Source organism: Opisthocomus hoazin, chromosome 18, assembly GCF_030867145.1.
Source record: "Opisthocomus hoazin isolate bOpiHoa1 chromosome 18, bOpiHoa1.hap1, whole genome shotgun sequence".
NCBI lineage: Eukaryota > Metazoa > Chordata > Aves > Opisthocomiformes > Opisthocomidae > Opisthocomus > Opisthocomus hoazin.
The window spans coordinates 16040435-16066651 of NC_134431.1; the positions used below are offsets into that span (position 1 = coordinate 16040435).

The 26217-nt window shown below is 47.5% G+C and overlaps 1 protein-coding gene across 1 annotated transcript; it reads right to left on the minus strand.

Annotated features, from left to right (window-relative positions):
- Positions 1 to 21527: 21527 nt before the first annotated feature.
- RPS21 (ribosomal protein S21) lies at positions 21528 to 26153 on the minus strand. Its single transcript, XM_075438964.1, has 6 exons — positions 26083 to 26153; positions 25824 to 25914; positions 24320 to 24383; positions 22483 to 22554; positions 21771 to 21826; positions 21528 to 21590 (listed from the first exon to the last, which is right to left on the minus strand). Exons 2-6 carry the CDS (start codon positions 25871 to 25873, stop codon positions 21581 to 21583), a joined length of 252 nt encoding a protein of 83 aa, XP_075295079.1. The 5' UTR covers positions 25874 to 25914; positions 26083 to 26153; the 3' UTR covers positions 21528 to 21580.
- Between the last annotated feature and the right edge of the window lie 64 nt (positions 26154 to 26217).

Here is a 26217-nt window from a genome sequence, read left to right on the forward strand (position 1 = left end):
TAGTGTAGCTTTTGTTTTGAAGCAACAAGTGGTATTACCCGGCTTCCACTTCGCTTGGAGCCAGAAGGTTACAAGAAAAAAAATAAAACAAACAAACAAACAAACAAAAAGGGAGCAAGACCTTAAAAAAAAATCAGTTAACTATCTGCAAATATTCAGTGACTAAGAAATGAAATTGATTCCTTGACGCTCGACAGCATCTTCTTAAATATCAGGAAGAACAGCATCTGCTCTAACAGAGAAACCGAGAGGTAACAAGAAGAAAGCAACTGATGGAGGGAAGGAAAAGGGACCGCAGGAGACTTTTGGAGCAGGAGGGTGTTCCAGGTTATGGTGAAAAGGGAGAGTCAGGGATTTGATCCTCATAAGGTCATACTGCAGACTCTCCGGGGAGTGGATTCTCCCCTAGTATTTGCTTGCAGAGTGCCCCGACACTTTTGAAGCACGATATAAATTGCACAATAACCAAGAAAAGCAGGACTTACTGGCCTGATGGGCCTTTACCCTGGTTTAGAGACCACTCCCTCTACACAGATACTCGCACGTTGCTTTGAAAAAATGCTGGCATCGGCTCATTTTTCCTACCAGGTGTGTTTTTCATCTCCTGCCTGGTTATTGTCTCCACTAGCACATTGCTGCTCTTATCCTCAGCAAGCACAACGCCCGTCCAGCCCATGGTCGCTCCAAGGAGCTGGGTAGCAGCTCCCCTGCCCGCGCACAGCCGGGGAACGGGCACGGGATGCTTATTCTGCGCTTTACTGTAAGATACACCATGCAGACTGAGCTGCTACAACATCTGGAAGCTGGCATTAAAATGAAAATCTGAACATGCATGCCCAGCTCTTCAGCTGATGGGGAGGGGAAGAGATTCTTCAAAACAAAACCCCAACACATTTAGAGAAGAGCTGTCTGTTCATGGTGAGTCAGGTCTGGGAGGTACTCTGCAACCCACAAAGGTGACCAGTGACCTCCTGACGCAGCTCTCAACCGCCCTCCGCATCAGCAAATCCTTCCCCAGAAACGAACCGTGTGTGGGTTTGGGTTCAGCCGACGCTGGGACTCCCGGGGTGGTGGTGGGCTGCACTGGGAGCAGCAGGGCTTGTTGCCTTCACAGCCCAAAGCAAGCCCTGGGGACAGCCGCAGACAGCTCGGGGAGGCAAAGGCTGCAGGTGTGCCCCGCGGTCCCTCCCAGGTGAGCCCACCAAGGTGACGGGAGGATCTCCAGGCCCTGGGGTGACAGCTTGATGAACGACCTGCCGCATCAAGGCTGGCAGCTTCTTTGCCTGGGAGGAGAAGAGAGCTTCACGAGCATTTTTCTCCTCTGAAATCATTCCCCTGCCTGACTGCCATTTCTAGCCCCTGTAGCTCATTTTTTTCCCTAATAAACTGTTTTAAAGACAAAAGGCACCAGGAGAAGATCCCCTCCTTGAGATGAAGACAGTTGGCACTCCAGGGATCTCCATGCTTTGCGGCTGGTGGTTTTCCCAGTCACCTCCTGGAACAATGAGGTGGCGGTGGCAAAGGGGACAGCTGCCCCAGGAGACCTGGCACCATCTTCTCAATCATTTCACAGCTTTGCAACGTGGAGAGATAGGACAGATCCTCATCCCACAGGTCACTCCTGATTCTTCAGAGCATGGCAGTTAGCAGGTATCTGTTTTGTCTTCTTCCCAGATTGGACACTGGCTCTCCTTAGCTCTGAAATGAAACCTCAGGAGCTGTGCTAGAGGCTGGTGACTGCCCGTGGTTTCCAGAACCGATGGGAGCAGAAATCACCGAATCACAAGCCATGGACTCCAGTCATTCCCTTCAGGCAAAGCAGAGAGATGCTGCCTTATTGAAATGTAACCTTTCAGAGTCCCTTTCTGCTATAGACAGAGGCCCTCCAAAGTCGGCAGGAGACCCCCCAGCCACACCGTCAGCTTTTGGGTCAGACCCAGAGCTCTGTTCTTCAGCCCATACCGCAGCTCCATCAGCGTCAGATCCTGCCCCAAGCGTAGTGCTGTGCCACCACAACACCAGTACTGCACTGCACCACGTGCAGCCTCACAGTTCCCCACCTAAGCTGACCTTCTCAGTAAAAAATCTGCAGAAAAAGCCAAACCCATGTATAAAACTTTTTTTTTTTTTTTTTTAACTGAAGATGTAAAATAAGTGAGACTGCAGAATTCTTTTAACAAAAGGAAAATGGGCAGTGTAAGAAACACCAAGGAAGAGCCTAGACACACAAAGCTACAGACATCACCCAGACGGCTGTATTGTAGCATGGAGAGCAAATGGCATGGAAAGTACAGCCTGGAGCTCCCTACCACATCCAGGAAGGGCCAAGGCCCATCCCCCTCTGTTTCAGCCGTTTGAAGTGACATATCCGACCAAGGCTCATAAATCTCAGCTAACTAGGGCATTTCCTTAGGCCCCCGTATCTTTGTTCAATCGCTTTCTCTAGACCATGCTGACTTTTCAGATCTTGCATGCGATAGCTCAGCATTTCCAGCAAGAAACATGAATGAACGCGATGCCCGATAACCAGCGACAGGACGAGAGGAAACGGCCTCAAGTTGCGTCAGGGGAGGTTCAGATTGGATATTAGGAAAAATTTGTTTACTGAAAGAGTGGTCAGGCATTGGAACAGGCTGCCCTGGGAGGTGATGGAGTCATCATCCCTGGAGGGGTTTCAAAAAAAGTGTAGATGTGGCACTTCAGGACATGGTTTAGCAGACATGGTGGTGTTGGGTTGACGGTTGGACTTGCTGATCTTAGAGGTCTTTTCCAACCGTAATGATTCTACGATTCTATACCACCCACACGGCTCAGGCTGCCGCTGCCTTCGCTCAGGCATCTGCAGCTGCCCTGCAAGCTTCGGTTAGGGCTGGCTTCACAGCAGTGCCCGCACCGAGAGCTGGCCTGGACAAAGGTTTGCTGTGAGATGTGTCCGCCTGTGTGGTTTAACATGCATCATCTACCATGCTGACAAAGATTAAATGAGTCATCCTTTAGCAAGTGTTCAGCTGGCCAGACTCACTCTCCTGGGGATCCTTGACTGTAACTCAAGCTACTTAAATCTGTTCTGCATTAGATTCCATCAGCCAAAATGGCTTGATCTAAAACGTATGTTGGGGTGTAATCGCGCCCTTCAAAGCAGGCTTGATAAAACCCAAAGGTGCTCGAAAACCCAATGCGGTGCAAATGGCTTCATGAAAGCCTCCTAAATGTGTAAAACAAGCAGTCTGCTCTTCTGAGAGCGCAGGAATCTGGCTCAAAATGCACCTCGGTTAGGTCATGTCTCTGTCTGATACTGATCCATGGGAAAAAGTTGGTATTAGTACAAGACACAGTAGCAAAGAGTTTAAATTGTCCATGTCTGGGGACTGTTCTTTGAGTTTTCAGTGAACGCCTGCTATTAAAATCCTTGTGCTGTAAATAGTCCAAAATCAACTATAATTTTAGCCTGTGACTCAAGCAGAATTTAAAAAACATTTTAAAAGCAAAACAAAAGATGCTTCACTTTCATTTCTGAGTTACAAACTGGCTGAGTTTGGGCTGGGGGAGGGGACACGAATTCACCTACAGAAATAACGACTGAGGCTGGGCTGTATTTCACAGAGTTTTAAACACGTTGGCCACGAAACTTCAGCGAATACAATGTCCCACGCATCCTGGCATTTTCCATCATTGGAAGACTCTAGCCTAACATTGGAAAATCAGAAGTTGGTATTGGCATGGGATAATAGTTTAATCTCTTTAACAACGAAACTGCCTGGCTGGCAGTGGTGGTGAGGATTAGTTATTAAGATGCATTTTTATAAATGGGGACAATCAGTCAGAGCTGCCAGCGTGGCTTTTGTTAGGATTACAAAAGTAATATCCAGAAGTGAACGTCTTCATAGGAAACCAGATGCCAAACGTGTGGCAATTAGCAAACAGGTAAAGACTCATTAGAGATGAGACTCACCATGTGTGTACGTAGACACGCAAATACCAACAGAAAAAATACTCACAAAGTATACTGTCCTAATGACACTTTCAGAAAGCGTCTAGTATAGATCTCAGACTTGTCCCAATCCCACTGGCTACCCTAACCCACGCCGAATACTTACACCAACATAAACCCACTAAAAATGATGCCCCGTGTGCTAACGAACACCGTGCTATGAGCTACTTCTACGTGCAAAGACTCACATTTGGGTAATGAACAGCGCAGGCGGTTGTGCCCCGTTTGCCTCTATTCCTGCTCCTACCTTGAGCGAATGTGCTTGGAAGGGGCTGTGCCGCGGGCAGCAAGCTCAGCTAAGGCACAGCCCTACCAGGATGAGGTGGAGAAGCTTTTGGACTCTGATATTTCTGAATGGTGTCCCCTCGACCAGTTCCTGAAGCTGGCCTGAAAATCTGCGGTCATCTCTCCATTCTGTTTGAAGACATCCCACTTGTCCAAGCGCGTTAATCTTTCAGAACAATTGGAAAGAAAAAAAGCCCACCACAGATGGTGCAAAAGGGATATTCCCACTTGCCTCCATACCAAACGCTGCAGCAAAAATATAGAAACACATGAACGTGGTGAAGTCAGGGTACACAGGCAATCACCGTCTGTCATCAGCAGAGCAAATGGCCCCTACAATTAAGAGCGCAGGCTCAGTCTGGTTTTGGCATCATTCATTGCTAACGGCTGCTGCCATATAATATACAGATACCGTAGGTGAAACCGAACCTGGAACACCACCAAAATACATCATTTTTATCCCAGTCACAGAAGGGAAAGGTATGCTCATGCTGGAATGTGACAACTTAAGTGTTGTTCCTGTCCATCATCAAAAGCATTTGCAGTCAAACTGAGCTGCCCAAACTGCTTTACTCCTTTTTAAAAATTACGAGTAACCAAACCAGTGTTCACTGATGAACAGCGGAGATGGGTGATGCTGAAATGAATCAGCGTGTAAAGCCTTGGGGACTTCTCTGTATCTCCTCATCCTGCACGAAGCTGATCCTTGTAATATTTTGATATATGTGGTTGTGGTTCAGGAGAACAGAGGCAGGTAGAAACAGTGAGGAAAAAAGCAGTGTCTGAGCACGTCCGCGTCTAAAGAGTAGGAAACCCTGGAGTGGAGGCAGGGAAGAGAACAGTTTTTGTACAGGAGAGCCTGGTTCCCGGGGGGCTTCCCCGCTGGGCGACGTGCAGAGCCTCTCCTCCATGGCTGCGGCAGCCGAGCAATTCCCCATACGCAGGAGAGGGACTTCTCCTCCCCTCCCCACCGCCCTGGTTAGCCTGGGCGACGCAAGCGGCAGAGAGCACACTGTGTTGGCCGCCGTACCCACTCCCATCCCCACACACCCTTTTTCCACGTGGGAAGCCTGACGGAGGCCAGACAAAGGGAATTTTCAAATTTCAAGTATGCTCTGTGAGCACCACAGCTACAAACAGGATAAAACCAGGACCCAGCCCCTCTCGCCGCTCATAAACGCTGCCGCAGAGGGACTGCCTGTGCCAGCACAGTCGCACACCCTTTATCTTCGCAAACAGTGTCCTCAGCTCCCCACTCCGCCTGCTACATCTAACGCAGGGTTTAGTTAATCATATACAGCCAGAACACAGCCCTCTTTGTCAGAGCCCCGCAAGCGTAACAGGCTATGCAGACAGTGGGTGGGCATCACTCGAAATTATGACACTAACGAGGTCAAACGCTCCTTGTTTCCCTTCCATTAGTCACACCGAGCCTGTGTAAGGCAGCAGAAAACCTGCATCTGCCCTTCTCAAGGCCCTGAGCGGGCCGGTGCCCGTAGAGGGGTCTCTCGCAACGCCCAGGCTGGTCTCCAGACGTGGGCATGTTGGAAGCAGTGGCGTGCGGATGAGCGTGCGGTGGCTACAGCTCTCGTCCCCACCAAGGGACCCCTGCCCATGGCACCGGGAGGCTTGTGGAGGGCTACTGGCCCATTGGTCACCTCCAGCACATTTGTCTTGGAAGGTAACTCAACGCAATGTCACCAACGCTACGAGACTGGCTGTCGCTGAAGCTTGTGCCTCCGGCGTACGGAAGTCCATATACGCCTGTGCCTGGCAGTGTCCCTCCAGCGCAGAGGGGATGGAGGAGTTTGGATTCCTACCACAAGCTGTCATGCAAACAGCAGTAAGTTATTTCACCCCTCGCCTTCCCACTGTGTCTATGGCCTCCCTGCTCGTGGGATGGGGCTTGAATGCTCCAGTGACATGAAGAGGGGTTTGATGTAAGCTCCACCATCCTCCTCTCAGTCAGCTACGTCACGACATCTCAGCTCCTTAGTTTGATCTCTGCTTGAAAACTTCATGGATTCAGTCTGCTAGAGGGGCAGCAGCTCAAGCAGCAGTTTCTAGAAGTGCCTCTATGGGGACTGAACCTCAAAACAGCCAAAACCGCTCCACAGATGCACCTCACACCCACTTGTGTTCAACCACAAAGCTTACGGGGAGAGGCCAAGTCGTGATTGCCTGAGATAATCACAAAGCAGACATGGTGACCCAAAAGTTCTGCTCCCTACACTCCCATAATGGTGTTTTCAAAATAAAAAATTAGGAATGAGCTTAATGTTGGCTTGGGCTGGTAAATGGCCACAGGCTGCCCTGTGTGGGCCGACCTGCTGTCATCCCAGGACCAACAAAAGCCAGAGGAAATGTGCGTGGGCAGAATTCCTGAGTCTACAACTGGCCTCAAAAATCTGATAATACCATGGGAAAACACAGCGATGGCCCCTGGGGGAAGCAATGCTGTATCCCCAACAGCCTTCCTGAGAGCGGCTCTAAAGCTGCCTTCGCTGCACACGATGCCACTCGCTTCTGTAACTGCGGTCAAGGCCTCGCTGTTTGAGAGCCGCCAGCCAAACACGCTGCCTAGATCCGAGCAATTAAGAAGAAAAAAGAAAAAAAGCATATTCTACCAGCCAACTGTTTAATTATCAAGGGTATTAAGCACAGCGTGAAGCTAATAGAAAAGCTTTAGATTTTCAGAACAAGCTATTCTCTCCGCTCCGTTGATCGGAAAGAAGCAGAGCACGTAACGGGACGTGAGTGCTGTTTTTCCCGATGGAAATGCCACAGCTCTGGGTACATGCTCTTTGCCGTGCTCCCGAGGGAAAAAGTGGACTGAACTCCTTTTAAGAATCGGGCAAGATTCCCATGATGGAGAGAATTCCCTTGGTAGGTTCGTACTACCCTGTTACCATAGCTGGCTTTCCCTCGTCCCTCTGACCCGCCGATGCGCAGAGGAGAGATTTCGGTGGTCTGGAAGAGGGAGGTGCTGGGTCCTCCCGTGTCTGGGGGATCTCGCACCCCGCTGGCACTGGAAGCTCTGCAGGGAGATAATGCTGCTGCTGAGCGATGAGCCCACTAGCACTGCTGACACAGCATTGCTTTTCAAATGTAAACAGCTGTTCACGGTCCAAGAAAGCATTTCGGACCGCCCAGCCGAAACATTTAAAAAAATTCCTCCTCTCCCTGAATCTCGGTTAAGAATCTCAATTTAGTTTTCATCAAGTTAATGAACTCTGGTGTTCTTCATTTGCCTCTTGGTTTCTGGACCATCTTTGGGGTGTACTTGAAGTTTTTCCCTACAGACTTCCTGAGTAGGAAACTACTTTTTTGAAAAATGCAAGCAGAAAAGGAAGCTGCAAGCAAACCATCTGATATTGCAAGACATGATAACATCACGGGAGCTGGCAGAACTGGCAGGCTGCCCTCTCCTCCTCCATCCACGGCCTGCGTCCCCTTGTGAATTGGCCTTTGTTTGCTACAGATTCACTCTAGTGGTTTCTCACACCAGAAATTAAGCCCTATTTTATCCAAACCTGGCCCAGAGGGCTTTGGCTCCCAGCCAGAACACATATAGCATTTCTTTTTATTTGCTCTTCCTTTCTCAGTCTCTCTCCCTTCAGGGTCCTGTTGTTATTTTACCAAAAAAAAAAAAAAAAAATCTTGGATTTTACTCATGAAAGTGATTACTTTCATGCTGATACATTTGTTTTGTACTGCCCTTGGGGTCATAAGAAAATACAAATTATTTTGGATTTAAAGGGAGCTGGGAGAAAGCTGAGGAGAAAACGGGGTGTTCTCCAGCGTTCCTTTGGCACTGACACACAGGCACTGACACTCACCTGGTGACGACCCGGGACTGGGGATGGTGCGTGGATAAAATGAGACAGGCTGCGACGCGCCCGCGATGGGCGGAGGGAACACGTTGTTATCGGCAGGGCCGTGCCAACGGACGAGCGGTGTGTGGTTGGACATCGGCCCCGTCACAGCCGCTGCTGGGCAGCGCGCCGGGGAGCAGGCGTCCGAGGCAGCGTGCATTGCCGTCCCGTGACCCCGCCGGGGCTGCGTGTCCCGAGCCCACCACAACACGCTCTGCCATTTCCCTTAGTGCCACAGCTTTAGAATGACAAGGAAAATAGCAGCCAGCAAGCTGGTCTCGGCACAAGCCTTGCATTCCAGAAGGGAGACAGATGCCTGACACCAGGAATGGTCCCTCCAGCCCATGCCTCTGCCAGATGTAGCTGCCTGCATCTGGCACACACGTGCAGCCCGCCTGGGCCAGACGTCTTGTCCTACCTAGACATGTCCATGCTGCAAGCTGCTTCCCCCAGGGCTGCTCCTCTCCCGCTGCAGAACACTCGTTTCCCGGTTTTGCTCCCAGTGAACTTCTAGGCGGCTGCTGCTGCTGCACACCACCACCTTCCCAGAAGCAGGCACGGAGTCCTTTGCTGGTTTGCTGCTGCCCTGAGAGTTAAGAAAACATTCCCTGAGGAATCTCTGAACAGAGACTGAGCAAAGCTAAAGCTGCCCTCTTGGCTGGGTATAAACGTGAGTGGCTTCGCAGTGGGATGGAATTCTGCATCTGAGAGCCAACGAATTCTACCCCTCTTTCAAGTACGGAGGTGATCGAATGGCTGGAGTACCCCTCCTGTGAGGACAGGCTGAGGGAGCTGGGGCTGTTCAGCTGGAGAAGAAAAGGCTCCGGGGGGACCTGAGAGCAGCTGCCAGTGCCTGGAGGCGCCTGCAGGAAGGATGGAGAGGGGCTTTTCACCAGGGTGTGGAGTGATAGGACAAGGGGGAATGGCTGTAAGCTAAAAGAGGGCAGATTTAGATGAGATATTAGGAAGAAATTCTTCACCATGAGGGTGGTGAGGCCCTGGCACAGGTTGCCCAGAAAAGCTGTGGCTGCCCCCTCCCTGGCAGTGTTCAAGGCCAGGTTGGATGGAGCTCTAAGCAACCTGGGCTGGTGGAAGATGTCCCTGCTCATGGCAGGGGGGGTGGAAGCAGATGATCTTCATGGTCCCTTCCAACCCAAACCATTCTATGATTCTTTGATATCTAGTTACCATTTCCACCTTCATGTTCTCTTTCCTGATCCCAGAGATCTGACTGTGGGCAGGCTGCTTCCAACAGGTAAACTAGCTCCTACCCAACCCTAACCTAGCCTATTGCCTTCCTTCTCTCCTGCCTGTGAGATGAGACCTTGTGCAAATTGCCTCGTTGTTCGCCCCGAAGAGCTGGCTTGTACCACCTTGCCTTCCTCCTGCAAGACCTGGACCCTGTAAGCATTTGCTGAGAAACATGGAGAAAACAGCCACATCTACAAAGACCTCAAGCAGGCTATGGAACGGTATCTTTATCCAAATCTGACGTCAATTGTCTTTTAAAATCAATTTAAACTGAAATAAGATCCATTCCTCACTTGTTCCCTCTCCAAAAATCAGCTGCAATCACAGGGCCCTCTCAGTCTCGCAAAGGCTGGAGACCAGAATGTGCCTCTGACACGAGCACTGGACAATTTATCAGAGGAGATTACACCCGGGGAGGGTGCTCATGTGATTTGGATTGAACAGTCAATTAAAGAACACTGACATTTCTAACAAAGAAGCTGGGATTAAGGAAGGACTCCAGAATGACTCCTTTTCCTTCCCGACTCTGATGCCAGCCTTGGGAATCTCCCTGTTATTAACCCAGATGTTCAATTAAAGCCAACCGGAACAAATAAAATCTCTTCTGAAATTTCACTACAATGGGAATCAGATGGCCAGGTCTGCCCTCGAGGCAGCCAGCTCGTTAGGGGAGCGTCCATAGGAAGCTGTCCCATGTCTTGGACTTCATCAAAAGCATTCCAGCCACGTGTTCAGTGATTACACTGTTGCTGCTCAGGTCATTTCTAATGAGCAGACAGGGAAGCACCACTTCTTTTCAAGACTAACCACTACCAGGCTGTGCGATGAAAGCAGCGCTGCCGGCTGGAAAGCACACGTTCAGCTGTGACTGCCCATGCGTTTACACGGAATGCGGGGCAGTGTGGTGCTTGCATGGTCATCTGCATGTCGGGGCCCCGCGTAGCGTATAAATACATAAAACTGTCCCCTCCCAATCTCTTCGAGCAGGCAGCAGTTCCTCCCTCCAGGTCTCCATGGGCCTTTCCTTGAAATTTCTGCCAAGTCATCACCCCTGCGCACCTCTTGTTCCTCCCTCACCCGCCCCTCCTGCCTGGACACATCCATCGCTCCTGCGTTTACCCTGCTTTGTCCCAACAGACCCGCTCCAGATGCTCAGCAGATCTCCTCCGGTGGCATCAGCTCCGGTTCTGTGGCTTCCCTGCTCTTTATCCAACTACCGAGCCACGCTGCCTCTCTTCACATCTCACCTCTGGTTTTCTGTTCTGGTCCATCTGCCCTCCCTTCTGGGCCACGAGAGAGGGTCGTGTCCAGCTGTGGAACATCTGAATCACCTAGCGCAGTGCATTGCAAAACAGCGCGGGAAGAAACGCGTATCACCGCGCTGGCTCTTCCGTACTGTGCGACGCTGTGTTGGGATGGGGTTTAAAGCAAGATCACAGGCTCAGCACTCAGGTAAGCAGCTCGCCTCAGGACAGCAAGCAGAGATTGCTGCCAAGCTGTATTCACCTTTCACTAGGCACAAAACATTTCCATCTGCTCCTTTCTTTCAATGACTTTTTGCAGTAGTAAAAAAAAAAAAAAAAAAATTGTGTCATTATTTTCCCATTTTATGAATGTCTTCCCCTAAACGCTGCTCCCCAGAGCAGCTCTTCGGGAACATCACTTCGCACTGGGTCAGCCCTGGTGCCAGAGCTGTTACAGCACTGGGTCTCAGCCTACAGCTCCCATTCTACTTAGGCACAAATGGCCTATTTAGAAGTTACCTGGATATACAGGAGGACACCGCTTTTGTGACCTTAGTTTCCTCACCACAGAAGTCAGGGAAGCGATGTTACAGGCTTGGGAAGGCAGCCAAGATGCTGAAACTTTTCGTAAGGCAGAAGAAACAACCTTCCCCTCTCCATACCCCCACTTACACTGCGGGCTGCCATGGAGATTGGATGCACCAGCTGGATTGACACCAAGTTCCACAGGTTCATACCCCTCTCTCCACTTCGTGGGGAGAGTCCAGAGACTTGTTTGATAGGTGCATCCAAAATGTCAGAGTTATTCCCAGCATCCTGCTCTGGACAACTCATCCCAGCAGCATACGACATGGTGTTTTCCTGAAAGAGCATTTTATGAGGTCACTTCATCTTCTAGTCCTTGTTCTGCGAGGTCATTCAAAAGTCATGATAGTGGAGGCAAAATCCCCTTATGCTCTTTCCAGCGTATTGGAAACTACAGAACTGTTTGCTGGAAGAGACAAAATGTGGCTGAAATAAATCAGGTTTTCCCCTAACAGAGTTGCTAGAATAACAGCAAGGTCATGACTCCCTCTCGGTTCTAGTAATTGTTGCTGCACATCCCTAAATGGGATGGCTGACCACAATACAAATATTTTTTCATTTCCATGCAGGAGGCAGGGGTTGTTGAGAAATCACTTGGAGCACATGAGAGTCAGCCTAACACTGTACTTGGGACCAACTACTTGCCAGCGGTGCTCATCTTCTCACATCTACATCATTCTTCAACAGCAAATCCAGTTTGCCATAACAAAGCTGTGGGCTGGTTTTTCTTCCAAATGGTAAATATAAATTTTCTCACAGCAGTCTGCCTCATTTTTATTAAGCTGTAGTACCTCGAAACAAATGCTTGAGGCAAAACCAGAGTTAAGATAAGTAGACTACCATGGCGTGGTCTCTGGTCCTTCTCCTCGAGTCATCTTCATCCACCAAGATGCTGGGTGGCTCTGCAGCCGCAGCGATGACACCAAGAGGGTGTCAGTGATGCAGCGAAGGAGTTGCTACCAGCATGTTGCTACTTCAAGAAACATGGGGCTATTGGGCAGCTAATTACAAGTCCCAGGAGAGACACTGGCACTGGGTCTTAACGAAGACTTTTTGTATTCCAACAGACACGTTGGATTAGAAAATTGAATCCCAAAGTCAGCATTTAAAGAGTTTCCATGCTTCTGGCATGTTGTTTTTGCCAATATATGTTGTTTTACTCATTAGTTCATTTTCCAGCCCCCCGAGTGACAGCCAAACAGTGATTTGGGTCTGTTTATTGGAACAGTGACATGTTCTGCTCCTGCTCCCTAAGGCTGCACAGACACTCGGAGCTCGCAGCCCCGCAAACGTGTTCCAGGAAGCAGTGGCTTTTGGGAACCTGGGAGACAGAATGGAAGTCGTGGATCAGAACAAGCAGCTGTAGATCCCTTGAGGCGACACACAACGCAGAACGGGATGCTGCCTGACACTCTGTTTAAATTGGGTGGATTTATGAGCTTCTCTGATAACAACTGTTATCTGCAGCTAGCATCAGTTACCACCCCCTTTGCTGGAATTTCTCTTGGTTTGCTCTGTTCCCAGCTCCGAGCGCTTCTGGAGAGTGTTCGGTGTAGCTTTGTCTTTTGCAAATTCACGAAGATGGGAATCAACATCTAATTGTACCCTGTGAATTTGCATTAAAGGCTCCATTGACCTCAGATATCTGAGAAGCCTTTAGACCGGGCCAGAGCAGCAGGAGCGAACCTGGCAGCCACGACCGCGTGCGCTGGCATCGCAGTGGGTTGTATGGCCATCAGTCCTCTGTCCCATTCGTGACTCCTGGGTCCCAGCTACCAGTACAAGAAATGGGAGACTGAGAACAGGCTCCCCACGAGCATTGCTTTTTGTGTTGTGGAGTCTCCAAATACCAGAGGCATTATCTCGAGCTGCAGAGTGTTGTAAATCAGAGTCGCTCTTCCCAGCAGTCAGCTTTGGTATGACCCTCCCTCTCATTACCCATCCTCAAAAGGAAGAAAGAGTGCTACCCCCATAAATGGGACTGGATTTAAAAAGAGAAAAAAGATACCTGGACTATTTTATTTGCATGTCCAGAAAGTTGATGGTGTAAAATTTCCCTGCTGAACAGAGGATAAAACCAGGGGTTAAAATAGTAAATTAGGACACCTGCCTCTGGCTCCACTCTACCCAGTTTACTGCAGATCTTCTTTAAAGTATATATGCCTTCTGTAACAGTTATTTAAAGAACTCTGCCACCTCATATGGCATTTTCTGAGCACTTCTCAAATCGATTCAAAATTTCCTACTTTTTCATCCCATTCATTTTAGAGACGGGTAAAGTTGAGTACAGGATGTAGCGCTTGACAGGTCTTGCTCAAAACAAACGTCGCTGGCAGAAGCAGAAACTGGGTCTCCCGAGCCTTGGCCCCAGTGCTCTGGTTTTTCTGACTGCCTGTGATGCACATTGCATGGGAAGCGTGCCAGGAGCAGCTCCCCGCTCAGCAGAAACAAATGGCACTTTTTTTGCTTTCTTTCTTTTTTTTTTTTTTCTTTTTTTAAAGGCACTGAAATCAATGAGGGTTGAGTAACAGAACAGATGAGGGCCACAAGATATCTGAGGAAGTGTCACAGCCTGAGGTTTTTACATAACCCCACGGAAAGCTGTGCTAGTTATATGTGTATGAGACTTTCCTGAATGTTTAAAGTTCTCAGGGAATTAAGAACCACGGCAGTGAGTCAGCACTGGTTCCAGCTGAGGCAAGGATTAACCCTGCTGTCAGGATAGTCTCAAACCAGCTGGAAATAAACCCCACTGAGATAGGTGACAAACAATACATTTCGGAGAATAAAAAATCTGCGTCTGGGGCCTTAAGACCAAACCAGGTCTGATATCAAGCATTCAGTGGCCAAGCCCAGAAGTGACCGCAGTGTCACCGACAGGCAGGTGCGTGGCCACCCGTCCTACACCAGCCAAGCCTCCCATGCCCTTGACAAGCACAGCGCTTGGGAAAAGATCAGAAAAATCTTAGAAAATTACCCTGCAAGGGTTTGTACCTGACTTGGTCCCCCGTGTATCACTCCGCAAGAAGGTCACTGCTGAGACATCAACTCCCTCTGTGATCAAAAGACCCAAAGCTTGGGGCCGTCATCTTCCGCAGGAGGACGCAGGCTCTCCAAAGGCAACGCTGCGTCAAGCTGTGCTGGGTTTCCAGAAATACAAGCGCCGTGCCAAACGACCAAGTTCCCTTTCAGGTGGTAATACACTTTCCAGCTTGAAAACCTCTTCCTTAATCTCCCTTTGTAGTTCATGTTTTAATCAGCACCATCTGGGATTAGCTTCCTTTTGTTTACTCATTTTTGGGTACAGGCAGTCTTAGATCCTCAGGTTTTGGTCAGCTTGCCTGGAAACTCTTCCAAGTTTGAGATCACCAGCTAACGTACTGACCCCGGGGACGATGGTTCCAGGCACTGGAGAGCAGACAGAAGACAGCAGCGAAAGCGGCCCATCAGCAGACACCGAGCTCAGCTGCAGCGTCGATTTTGTGGGTTGTTGGCTGGCCCGTGGGCTGGACAGCCACAGAGCTGGCTCCTGCGCCTGGCTGGGGGATCCGGCACCAACGACCCCGTTTTCCCAGGAATGCAGAGGGAGTGGGGTGTGAGCATGGCTCCATGGGCCGGAACAGAAACCAGGTGCCCAAATCCCTTCCTTTTAGCACCAAACTAGTCAAAGGCAGAATTCAATCCCCAGCCTTTCCAGCCCTTGCAGAGGACAGAAATGAATGAACCAGGGACAAGCTGCAAGGAACGATCTCTGCCACCTCCCCAGTGCAGCACCCAATTTATTTTGAAGTGCTGTTTTTATTCAGCCTCGGACACTTGAAGCACTTTCCCTAGAGCATGAACTATCACATTTCCCAGCTCAAAGAGCAACCCACATAGAGTTGTGCCAAACATTTTATGAAAATGCTGTTTTGTGAAATAAAACATGTAGTATCTTAGCATTTTTGCTCAACCTTACTCCCCTGACAGGCACTGAAACAACCAAGAGTGGGGAACAGTCTGAGTAACCTGGTGCACACCAGGATGCCGGCACCTTGCTTCCCGGTACGTAGCGACCCGGGCGCTTCCCTGGGCTTTGGAGACCCCTGATTGCAGGGAAAAGATCATTGCATTTAGAGCTAGATGAGCGACCTGGCTATGCAACAGCCTGATTTTGGTGTATCCCAGTCCACAGCTTACAACCCGCTCATCAAAACACAAAGTGTGACTTTTACCTTCCTCCCCAAAGCAACGCTCAGCAAGCTGGGCCTCCCTGCACGAGGACCATCCTCCATCAGAAGAACATCTGTGGTGGGTTAACAGATAATACGCGTCCAGCTCCGGGGCTCCAAAGACCTGCATTTTAATCCTGGTGCTCTCAGATGTCGGACAGATGGCCGTGCCTTGCTTTCAGAGCACCATCGCTTTCCCGGGTGCCAGCCGTGCATAAATACACGAATGTCCCCACAGAGCTGGTGGAGATCTGCTACGGGAGAAGCACAACACAAAACCAAGGCACTGCTGAAGCCCATCGCCAGTTGTAGCACCAAAGGGCTTTATTTTATCTACCTTTCGATCAGGACGAGAGCTGTGCCAGCTGCGGGTGCCCAGGCATGGGCAGGAGGGCTGCTGTGATGGGGAGCGGGGCTGGCTCCAGCCGCCCCACCACCGGGCAGAGCTGAGCCCCTCGGCAGCACTGGGGCACGGCTGGGAAAACATAAGAACAGGCAAAATGAATGAGGTAAAAAAAAGAAATATTGTGAGAGACAGCCCTGTGAGCACTGGGGCTGGGGGAGGAGGGGGAGTTCCAGGGGCTGCAGCAGGGGAAAAGGGGGCGGGGGGGGGCGGAACACGGGAAGGTGTTTAAATCTTTGTTTCTCACCATCCAACTCCATTTTAATAGGCAGTAAATCAATTTTCCTGTTTTGCCCATGATGGTGATGGGTAAGTGATCTCCCTGCCTTCGCCCACAGGCTTTTCTGTCTTCTTTTCTGCCCTGTTGAGGAGGGGAACAAGCGAGCGGCTGGGTGGGCGCCTGGCAGCCCACCATGGTCAGCCCGCCACGGGACTGCAGAAATCAGCTAACGCTCTGCTCCCAAACTGCGGGTCCCGAACCCTCAGCAGAAGAGGCACGTACCTGTTTTTCAGTCCAGCAGAAAGAAACCACAGGACAGGATTGATGAACAGACTAAAGCTCGGGTATGCAAGCTGCAGAATAATGTGCTTGGCCACATTTGTTTTACTCGCTATCGGCTATCTGAGAACAGATGTTAAAATAATACCTTTTTCATAATGCATTAAAAAAAAATTCCCACATTGACCTTATTAATTGTTCTTAATTCTTAAACTCTTAGTAACTGCAGTTCCTATTGAGGATTTAGTCAAGGAGAACTCTGGTCTGATATCAAACAATAGTGTATTTCCCAGCAGGAAAAAACGCCTAATTAGTTTTCTGTGGTTTTTTTCCATGGCTGATTAGTCCAACATGCATATGGGGAAGCTGCCTCCCCTGGGATGCCTCGATGGAAATGGCCATCAATGAATTTGGCAGGAGGGTTGGACTAGATGACCCACAGAGGTCCCTTCCAATCCCTACTATTCTGTGATTCTGTGAATTAACTACAATTAAAACCTCCCTAACCTGTTCAAAGCGATACTTGCAGCAGAGGTGTTCTTATCTCTGGGCATCACTGAGAGTGACAGCAACTGAGCAAACAGGAGATGGGAATAGACAGCTCTCACTAACACCCAGCTGAAAAATAAAATTGCTCCCAAATCCAGCGTAACAGCTTAGCTCAGTCCTTTAACCAGGTTTTCGGCAGCCTCCAGCATCACCGTGTGCTTTAACTCCACCCCTCGCCAGCCGCCCCAGGTTCCTTTCCGCAGGGAGCACCAGCCAGCCAGCCTCTGCCCCGCACGCTCCTCCGGAGCTTGAGCCTGGAGGCTGACAGCAGCAGTGACGGACCTACACGGAGGCAAAACACCTTCTGGACTCCTCTCCCGAGCTGCAGTGCTCCTTTCTGCGGTGAAGGGAAGCACGTTGGCTCTCGTCCTCTCCGCGCCTCGGCAGCGAGTCGCCTGGTTGGCACCTGGTATCAAGGATGACGTTACCGAAGCTGCTGATGCTGTGCCCCCAGCAAGAGAAGACACAGCAGCCTCCTACCCCTGGGCCTCGGGTCGCAGCACGCTCACAGCTGAGATTGACTAAAGGAGCTTTTCCACACCACGTAGTTCGTTAAAAGAATGTCAAGGCTTATAAAAAAACCTGGTATTACAACACACAGCTACAAGCTCCTACTACAAAACTAGGTGTTTTAAGGAGTAGATAGGCTCTTGTCTGAGCAGCAAAATTTTGGCCAAAGACACTAAAATAGCCCCAGTTGGAGCAGCTGTCTTTAGGATGCCACTGCCAAGTCCTCGCAAGTAACAGGAAAGAATTTCACGACTTGGTGCAGCGTAACCATGTAAGGGCAACTCTGCCCATCTTGTACAGTACAAGTACAGTTCATTCCCTTTCATGGCTCTCCAAGGTCTGAACTATTCCTGTCCCAGGAAAACAAAGCACATTTTACACCACAATACTAGAAAAATGCATCTCAAAATTGATTTTTAAAGGGATGCTTGTCCTCCCTTGTTAGGATTCTGCAGAAATTTTTATAAAAATGTGCTCATGTGCTACGCAGTCTCACTGGCGAAGATGGTGTGAATTTCCGGAAGCCTTTGGCCCAGCACTAATTCATTTCCAATTGAACTAGGTTTTATGATATGGCAGCAGAACATTTCCTCAGCTTATTTTGACAAGAAATTAATGAGAAAGAAATTTGTTTAATTTTTAAAACATTCTGAAAAATTAATGGCAACAATCAGTATTATGAAGCAAAGAAAGCTTTAAATCACAACATAATTCTGCAATGCTTAATCAATACAGACATGTAAATTTGGTATAGCTGTATGCTAATTGAGTTTTATTGCTTAAAAAGACATCTGAGGGACCTCAAGTTCATCATGAGCTTTTAAGCTGTCAGCCCTCTTTGCCTTGCAGAGGAATTCCACTGAAATCCACACGCATGAACAGAGTCCCAGGGGATTAGAAGCAAGTCAACAATATTTAAACTCTTTGGTAAACTAGGCATTTATCAGCAGTAAACAGTTACTGGGTTTATTTAAAGTTCTACCCTAACGCAAAGGCAGCAGCAGCTAATTTAAGCTATGTCAGAAAGAAACATCAAGTCTAGTTAAAACTTATCTCCTTTTACTGTGTACAAAGGAAAGTAATGAGGATTGGACATAGGCCAAGCTGAAATCTCTCCAGTTTGGAGACTGTATTTGTCTTTCCAGAAAGTGTTTTCAGAGATTTATCTGCTGGAAAAATGAGTTATTTCCAGGAGAATCACAACTAACAGTCCCCTCCTTTTTTTTCTCGTATTAACACATCTTTCATGGTTGACTTTGATGTCAAAGGAAAATAGCTCAGAAATAAACCGTGGGTTCATCCCCCCGCTTGTGGTATTCAAAAGGTATCTCTCTCACGTGCTTTCCATATTGTTGAGTTCAACATGAATTCAACATGAAGCCTTTTTTTGGTCTTTTTAGCCGAGTTCCCCCTTACTTGAAACACCCAGGAGTTTATCTCTTAAAAGCTCTATCAGCCTGGAGGAGGACTAGTAAATCCAAGCGCTATCAGTGGGAAGACAGGGTGTGCAAGCACTGCCGTTCTAGTTTACAGCTATGCTAAAAAGGGCAAACAGCCTGTCCATTCCCTTCTTCTCTGCTGAAACTGCTCCGTAGACAAAGGTTTAGTCATCTAATTCATTATACCTATACAGTGGCTTACACTTCAAATCCTAATTCACTTTATGATTTAAAAAAACCCGATTCAAATTAAAAACCCACACCACACGGCAACTGCACGTTACGTGGCCTGATTTGCTATGCTTAGATTCAATAGATATCCACAGCGTCAAGACAGGAGAAGTATGTTGCATTTTGACATCTCTGAGAAGAAAAACACAGCTAAGGAGACAGCCACTTCACTTGGGGGTAGTTCAGCCATCCTCCTTATTTCAGAGGCGATAGCATCCCTGTTTGGGGCTCTCCTGAGAGCAGTCCGAGGCTGGAGTTTCCCACACCCACATGCATCCACAGCAACCGGCAAACAAGTCAGAAATCAGCCACATGGTAACCAGCCCTACACAGAGAGAGCTTCCAGCATAAACAGGAAAGCATCTCCAGAGCAGCTCCTATCACTTGAAAAATCGAGAGAGAGGGGCTACACAGAGATCTGAGCGAGGACAGCCGCAGACACCATCCCGGAGGTGATCAGATGGGAGTGAACATGGTGTAAGTGGGGTAGAACCTCAGTAATTCTGGAGAACGCGCAGATCGGAACACACCATCTGAAGGACAGCCTGCGTGTAGCTGTAGATATTATGAAATTGGTAAAATGCAACTGACCGGAAATTTTCAAGACTAGTCATATCACGCTGGCATATTTTAAAACCATCAAAACCATATACAACATTCTATTAAGTGATACACACCAACTGACAAACAAACAAGACACACCAACACAAAAGCGGCACCGAGAAGAAGGATACAGCTTTTTTTCGTACCCTCCTGCAAAACAAGTATCTGAGAGACATTACACCACTAGAAAACACATCCTGCTTTTAAGTCCTTGGGGAATTACAGCCAAACAGAAATCTTTTCCCAAGAGAGGTGTTAATGATTTTAATTAGACACTTTGAGACACCAAAGCATGACGTGTTTGCTCTTCTCTGAGCACCCTGCCCCTTTCTCACATCCTTGTGTATCTTAGTGCCAGCAGCTTCTTCGCGCTTAGCACTTACTGCAATTCTCTTTCTCCATTTCTGCAGACAGTATAGGAAAATAAACATTGTGGGGAGCTTTTGCAGTTGAATACTGCTGTGAAGATGTAACAGCCGTGATACTGCCAAGAGCACTGTGGCCCACTAGAAGGACAGGCGAGATCCCAAGGGTTCATTAGCACTGCTACAGCACCCGCAGCACAGCATCTGCCAAACGCAATGCCAAAGCCGAACGTGAAGAGCTGATTGAAGAAAAGAAAAACAAACCCAAACAAAACAGGCCATGAAACAATGTATTTCTGGCATATTTTGGCACACTCAGCAGAAGCAAGTTCAGAGGTGTCAGAAGATATCATACTGCAAGGCCAGGATGACTGTGGATTTTCCTTTTAAACACCTCAGTTTGACAACACATCTACGATCTCGGCCCTGCAGAAAAAAATCTAATTTCCAATCCAGTATTCACAGTTAAAGCCTGACCATAACTCAGCAGTCTGTGGTTTGAGTACCAGCGTAGTCCGAGCCAACAAATACTTTTCTTTCACAGTAACTGCTTCAGAAGCTTTACATTGTCAGAAACCCAACCAGTTCACATTAAAACTACTTACCTGATGTACAACAGGTAAAATCCTGAAGCAACTCTTTCAAGCTACATTATAAAAACCTGTGTTAGGCCAAGTGCAAAGTGATGGAAATCAGCCAGAGACAGGGAACTGACAGATAAGAGAGGCAATGTCAACAGATGTAGTATCATGCAAACTGCTTGCATCCTCCCTTGGTGCTGCTAGTAAGAGAGCTAAAAGAAAAATAACACATCAGTGGGTAGAAAGTCTATCTAGCCATTAATGGGTTACTAAATCATTTATTAATACTATAAATTATATAAATTAGTACTGCTAAATATTCAGAGTTATTTCTCCTTAAATTATTCTCCCGCTTCCCAACATCAAGATCTTTTACAAAAGAGTAAAAACGTAAAACTTTGAAGACTTAGCCTTTCTCACACGGCAGTCAATTGCTAGCAAGCCAAGAAGTATTTCTGGTAAGACAGTTTCCCATGAATTAACAGTTTTAATAATTCGCTTAAAAGAACGTGTCAATGGCAGAACAAGTATCGTGAGCCTCTATCAGCAGAAAAACCACTGAACTTTGATACCACCACCCAAGAACGCCCCCAGTTTTTCCAGTGAAAAATCAGCAAGCTGAATTAGATTGCTACACTGGAAAATGTTCCACAACAGATCAAAAAAGGAGCTGAGCTACAGCTGCAAAACTTACTAAATGTGGCAAAGAAAGATGACAGTGAACCAGAGAGTGAAGTGGAAATTCTTGATTCTAAACTCTGGCACTGCTTTCCAAGCCGATTTGTTTTAAGAATTCGTAATCAGAATCTGTGTAACTTTTGAAGACACACATTTCTAAGTCTTTTAAGACCAGCTATAATAAATCCACCCATGTTTATGACTTGAACAAAAGACACAGCACAGTATAGGTTCGAACTGTTTATTTTACATCAGATGTTCCATTCTGCAGTTTCTTCAGTTAGAAGTTCCTAGAAGAAAATGAAACAGACATTGTTACAAACTAGTTTGCTTCAACAGCTCAACTAAATATTCCTGACCAACTGTGTAATCATCCTATAAATACAGCGTATACATTTTCACCCTAAAAGCTGGCTTCGGGTACGGAAGTTACCCCTGCGAGAGTTAGAGGGCAAGATAAACATACGTACTTGGAAACAATTCCATCGTTCTTTGCCAGACGCAGAATGGAGTCATCCGATTCACCCTTTAAAAAAATAAATTGTGATTCTGAAGTGACTAAGTAATTGCTGATACACATTAAAAAGAGAAGCAGCTGCAGCATTTAATGTTGGTAGCGAAAGGCACAACGTCTTCCACAGATCACTGTGTTTTATATGCACAGATGAGCGTTTTCAAAACAAGCTGTTAAATTGCGTGTCATCCTTTAGAATAAGAAATAGTTTTAACTTGATAAAATATACACATGCATTAACAAGATATGTTTCTGGGTAAGCAAACTTCTGATGAAGTGTCGGAAGCTTCACACTATGTTTAACAAATTTAAGTCACAGTAGTCTCATCTCTAACAATTATAAACAACAGATAAAAGCCAGATGTTGGTAGCTTGGTACATTCTTAACAGAAAAATATACATCACTTGCATCCTTCAGTGATTTTGAAAAAAATACAGACATTCATAATTCTACAAGCCAAAGGACTGAGGAAAAAAAAACAGAATAAACTCTTTCTTGTGAGTGAGTTTGTTCATGTCTTCACTCTGTCTTCACTACCCCCACATAAGCTCGTCCTCCAGAATGAGCTGAAGGCCCATCATGTTTTCAGGGCAAAATATAAATCTAAAGAATTACTAATCAATATAAAAGGAAGCACAATAACTTTGTAGGTCAAGAAAGTACTCACCATTCTACGGATTGGTCCACAAATGGCATACGTTTTGAACTGGCCATTTACTCTGCCTGTTACCTTGTCAACCTGTAAGTGCAAACAAGTTACTCCACACAGATTCTTCTAAAATTTTATGCTCCTACATCACACTTGCCAAGCACTCAAAGATAAAAATTACTTGTTAAATACTGCAAGTATTTTTCTGCAAACTACAAAAACCCAAGGCAAATACTGAAGTTAGAAAGACTACCACAGAGTATCTTTTCACAGCAAATTTATAGTTCATTACATGGTGCAGCCATAAAATTTAATGGCTCACACAGCATTAACAAGAACACAACACAAAATGGTAGCTAAAATTTGAGTTCTGAAAAAACAGAAACGTTGAATGTAAAGCTTACTTGTGGATTTTATTGCCTTTGCTATTTTTTTCATGTTTCTTTCAATTAAGGTTAGTATTATGGAAAACTGAAGTGAAGACGTCAAGGGACAGTCTTGTTACACAGGTAGTAAAATGCTCAAGCTGAGACGCACAAATTGTCTCACTTCTTCCAGCCGCTGAGAAATTTAACAGGAAAAAAGACTAAACAATCTAAATCATGCAATTAAACAGTGTAGTGACCCCTGTAATACCATGAGGGTTTGTCTTCGAGTTCTGCTAATCTCTGATCCTTTGGGAACAAGAAATAGGGACCACCGAAGGAATGAAACATGGTGAGCAAGAAAACTATTTGCCTTAACATTTACAGGGCATTTTAAAAAATGATTTCTTCAGTCAGACAGTCAACACAAGAGACTCAGTTATTTAAAAATACGGGAATGTAGTCTGTGGTCTCCCACTCGAGAATAAACCAAGCTATATAGCTCATAAGCTATAGGAACATTGTGTCCACAGAATTCCTGCCAGGTGAATACCAATAAACATATGGGAAAGAAAATAACATGCTAAAAGGAGTTTAAATTAACTGGAGCCCACACGCACTAACTGGGATCCTGCAGCAGTTAGGGTCTACTGCTGTTTTCTCAACATATACATTAAGCTTGGAGGGATTCGCAATAACGCTGTCTTGAGAAGATGAAATTAAACTGAGACAAGAAAAAATTCCTTATGGTACAGAAAGAAAACTAATGCACAATACCAAGTCAACACAACCAACTAGCATGCCTCAGGAAAAAATTCTAAGCATATAATACCCCAAGCACCGAGATAACGAAATGATAATGCTGCACACAAAAGACAGGACCAATCTCATCTGTCACCTATCAAGTGCAGCAGTGTCAAGTATTAACAGAAATGATTCAAGCAGAACATGGAAGATGGCAGTTAAGTAAAGTAGAACAGAAACAGAGCTCTGCTCTGCAAACTGCATCTTCCTTATGGTTTGGACAAACTCGAGAAAGCACAGAGCTCAACCAGAATAAAAAATTAAAAGAACAGGGTGCACGAGGACCGACTGAAGAACGGTACTTTCTTACAAACAGGTGATGGTAGAAAGGATAAGAAATCTCCCAGAAACAAGCATTTCTTCTCTTTCTTTCCTTCAGGACAAGAAATTCCCTAATTTATAACTCTAGATGTCTAGGGTTAGGAAGTTGTATTTAGTCAAACAGTTAGGCACTGGAACAGGCTGTACAGAGCTTTATGAAATTCCCTTGACTGAATATTTTCCAATAGGCTGAAAACTAACCGGGGTGATATCAGAATACATCTGTATGTTTGAAAGCCCTCAAGCTCTACACTTACACGGTCTCCAGTGAATTATTTGGAGACGCATCACAAACTGCTATATTTCTTCTATCAAAAGTTTAAAGGCGTAGCTCTCTAATTGCATCCTTCTGTTACGAAACTTACCTCAGAAATATTTATCTGGATAGAAGCGTGATCCTTGGCACCAATTATTCGGTTGCTAGCAGAGCTAAGGAATAAAAGACCAAGATACATTTAAGTAAAAGGGAATGGACAGTGACAATGAAAACATAACTATTAAAGCCAAATCTGCATGCGAATTAAAGCTGCACAAGAAGTTTAGGCAGTAACAGTTTAAGCTTTCAGTGCTCAGAAAATTAAAATGCAGTTTTAAGAACAATTAAAGGAGACTTCCACCAGGTAGCGTCACGCTAAGTTGCCAACTATCTCTCCACTTTGGTTTTCACACGCCCAGCTCGCCTCTATACAGCGCACACAAGGCTTCAAAACACACAGAATATCAAGTTTTTCCCTTCTAAAGTGCAAAAAATACAAAGATCAAGGTCACTCATGAGAATGCAGTTTCTATGCCTTTTTCACTGAGAGCCATTATAGCTGCCAAAAGACACTCAGGTTGCCAGCTCTCAGAACTCACAGGCTGTAAAAAACATTGGGTTTAAGTCTAACTAAATGCATACTAACAGTTTATTTTTTAGTGTTTGTTTGGGGTTTTTTTTGCTGTGTTTTTTCTTTTTTTTTTTTTTTTTTAAAGCACACACATTTACAAAAAGCTTCTTACTCTCCCTTTACATCAACCACAAAACTGTACTCAAGACATGCTACCCAAGCACCAAGCGATCACTTACCTGATGCCGCAGCCACCTGCGCCTGGCCCACATAAGAGCCCTGGCCAGCAAAAGGGCACAGCACCCTCCTCAACTTAGAATCATAGAATAGTAAGGGTTGGAAGGGACCTTAAAGATCACCTGCTTCCAATCCCCCTGCCATCAGCAGGGACATCTTCCACCAGCCCAGGTTGCTCAGAGCTCCACTCAGCCTGGCTTTGAACACTGCCAGGGAGGGGGCAGCCACAGCTTTTCTGGGCAACCTGGGCCAGGGCCTCACCACCCTCATGGTGAAGAATTTCTTCCTAATATCTAATCTAAATCTGCCCTCCTTTAGTTTAGAGCCGTTCCCCCTTGTCCTATCACTCCACACCCTGGTGAAAAGCCCCTCTCCATCCTTCCTGCAGGCCCCTTCAAGCACTGGCAGCTGCTCTCAGGTCACCCCGGTGCCTTCTCTTCTCCAGCTGAACAGCCCCAACTCCCTCAGCCTGTCCCCGTGGAAGAGGTGCTCCAGCCCTCGGATCATCTCCGTGGCTTCCTCTGGTCCTGCTCCAACACATCCATGTCCCTCCTATGCTGGGGGCTCCGGAGCTGGACGCAGGACTCCAGGTGGGGTCTCACGAGAGCGGAGTAAAGGGGCAGAATCACCTCGCTACTTCATATATTTTACATAAGATATTCAAAACCACAAAAACTGGCCAAAAATTGATTTTTTTATCCTCACGGATACTCGCTGCTAGCAACCCCCCTGCTTCCGCACAGGCCGCCGATCCGGTTCCCCGCGGGGCCGGGGCGCTGCGGCCCGGCCTCCCCCCGCCGCTCACCATTTCCGAGGGACGTAGAGGTCCACGAACTCCCCGGCGTCGTTTTGCATCTCGTCCGGCGGCCGCGGGGCAGGGCAGCAGGCGGGGACACCTGCAAGGCGCGGCACAGGGCTGAGGGCCCAGGACCGGACCCTCCAAGGCCCGCCCGGCCCGGCGCCCCCTCCCCCGGCCCCCCGGAGCCCGACGGAAGCGCATCCCCCCCGCCGCCCGCCGGCCCCCGCCGAGCCCCCCGGCCGCTACCCCCAGACCCCGCTCCCACCTCGCGTGCGCCGCGGCGGAAAAGGCGGGAGCGCGGCGGAAGCGGAAACACGCCTGAGGCCGCAGGGCGCTTCCGGCCTGGCGGCGCGACGTCACCAGCCGGTAAACGGCCCTTAAGTATCGCGATAGGGCCGGC

Excerpts from the sequence above, each read along its gene's own strand:
- RPS21 (XM_075438964.1), bottom strand. The coding sequence starts at position 25,873 with ATGCAAAACGACGCCGGGGAGTTCGTGGACCTCTACGTCCCTCGGAAA. Across the intron at positions 24,384-25,823 it reads CTCTACGTCCCTCGGAAATG|CTCTGCTAGCAACCGAATAA; the intron begins GTGAGCGGCGGG and ends TTTATTCCTTAG. Across the intron at positions 22,555-24,319 it reads TCCAGATAAATATTTCTGAG|GTTGACAAGGTAACAGGCAG; the intron begins GTAAGTTTCGTA and ends TTGCACTTACAG.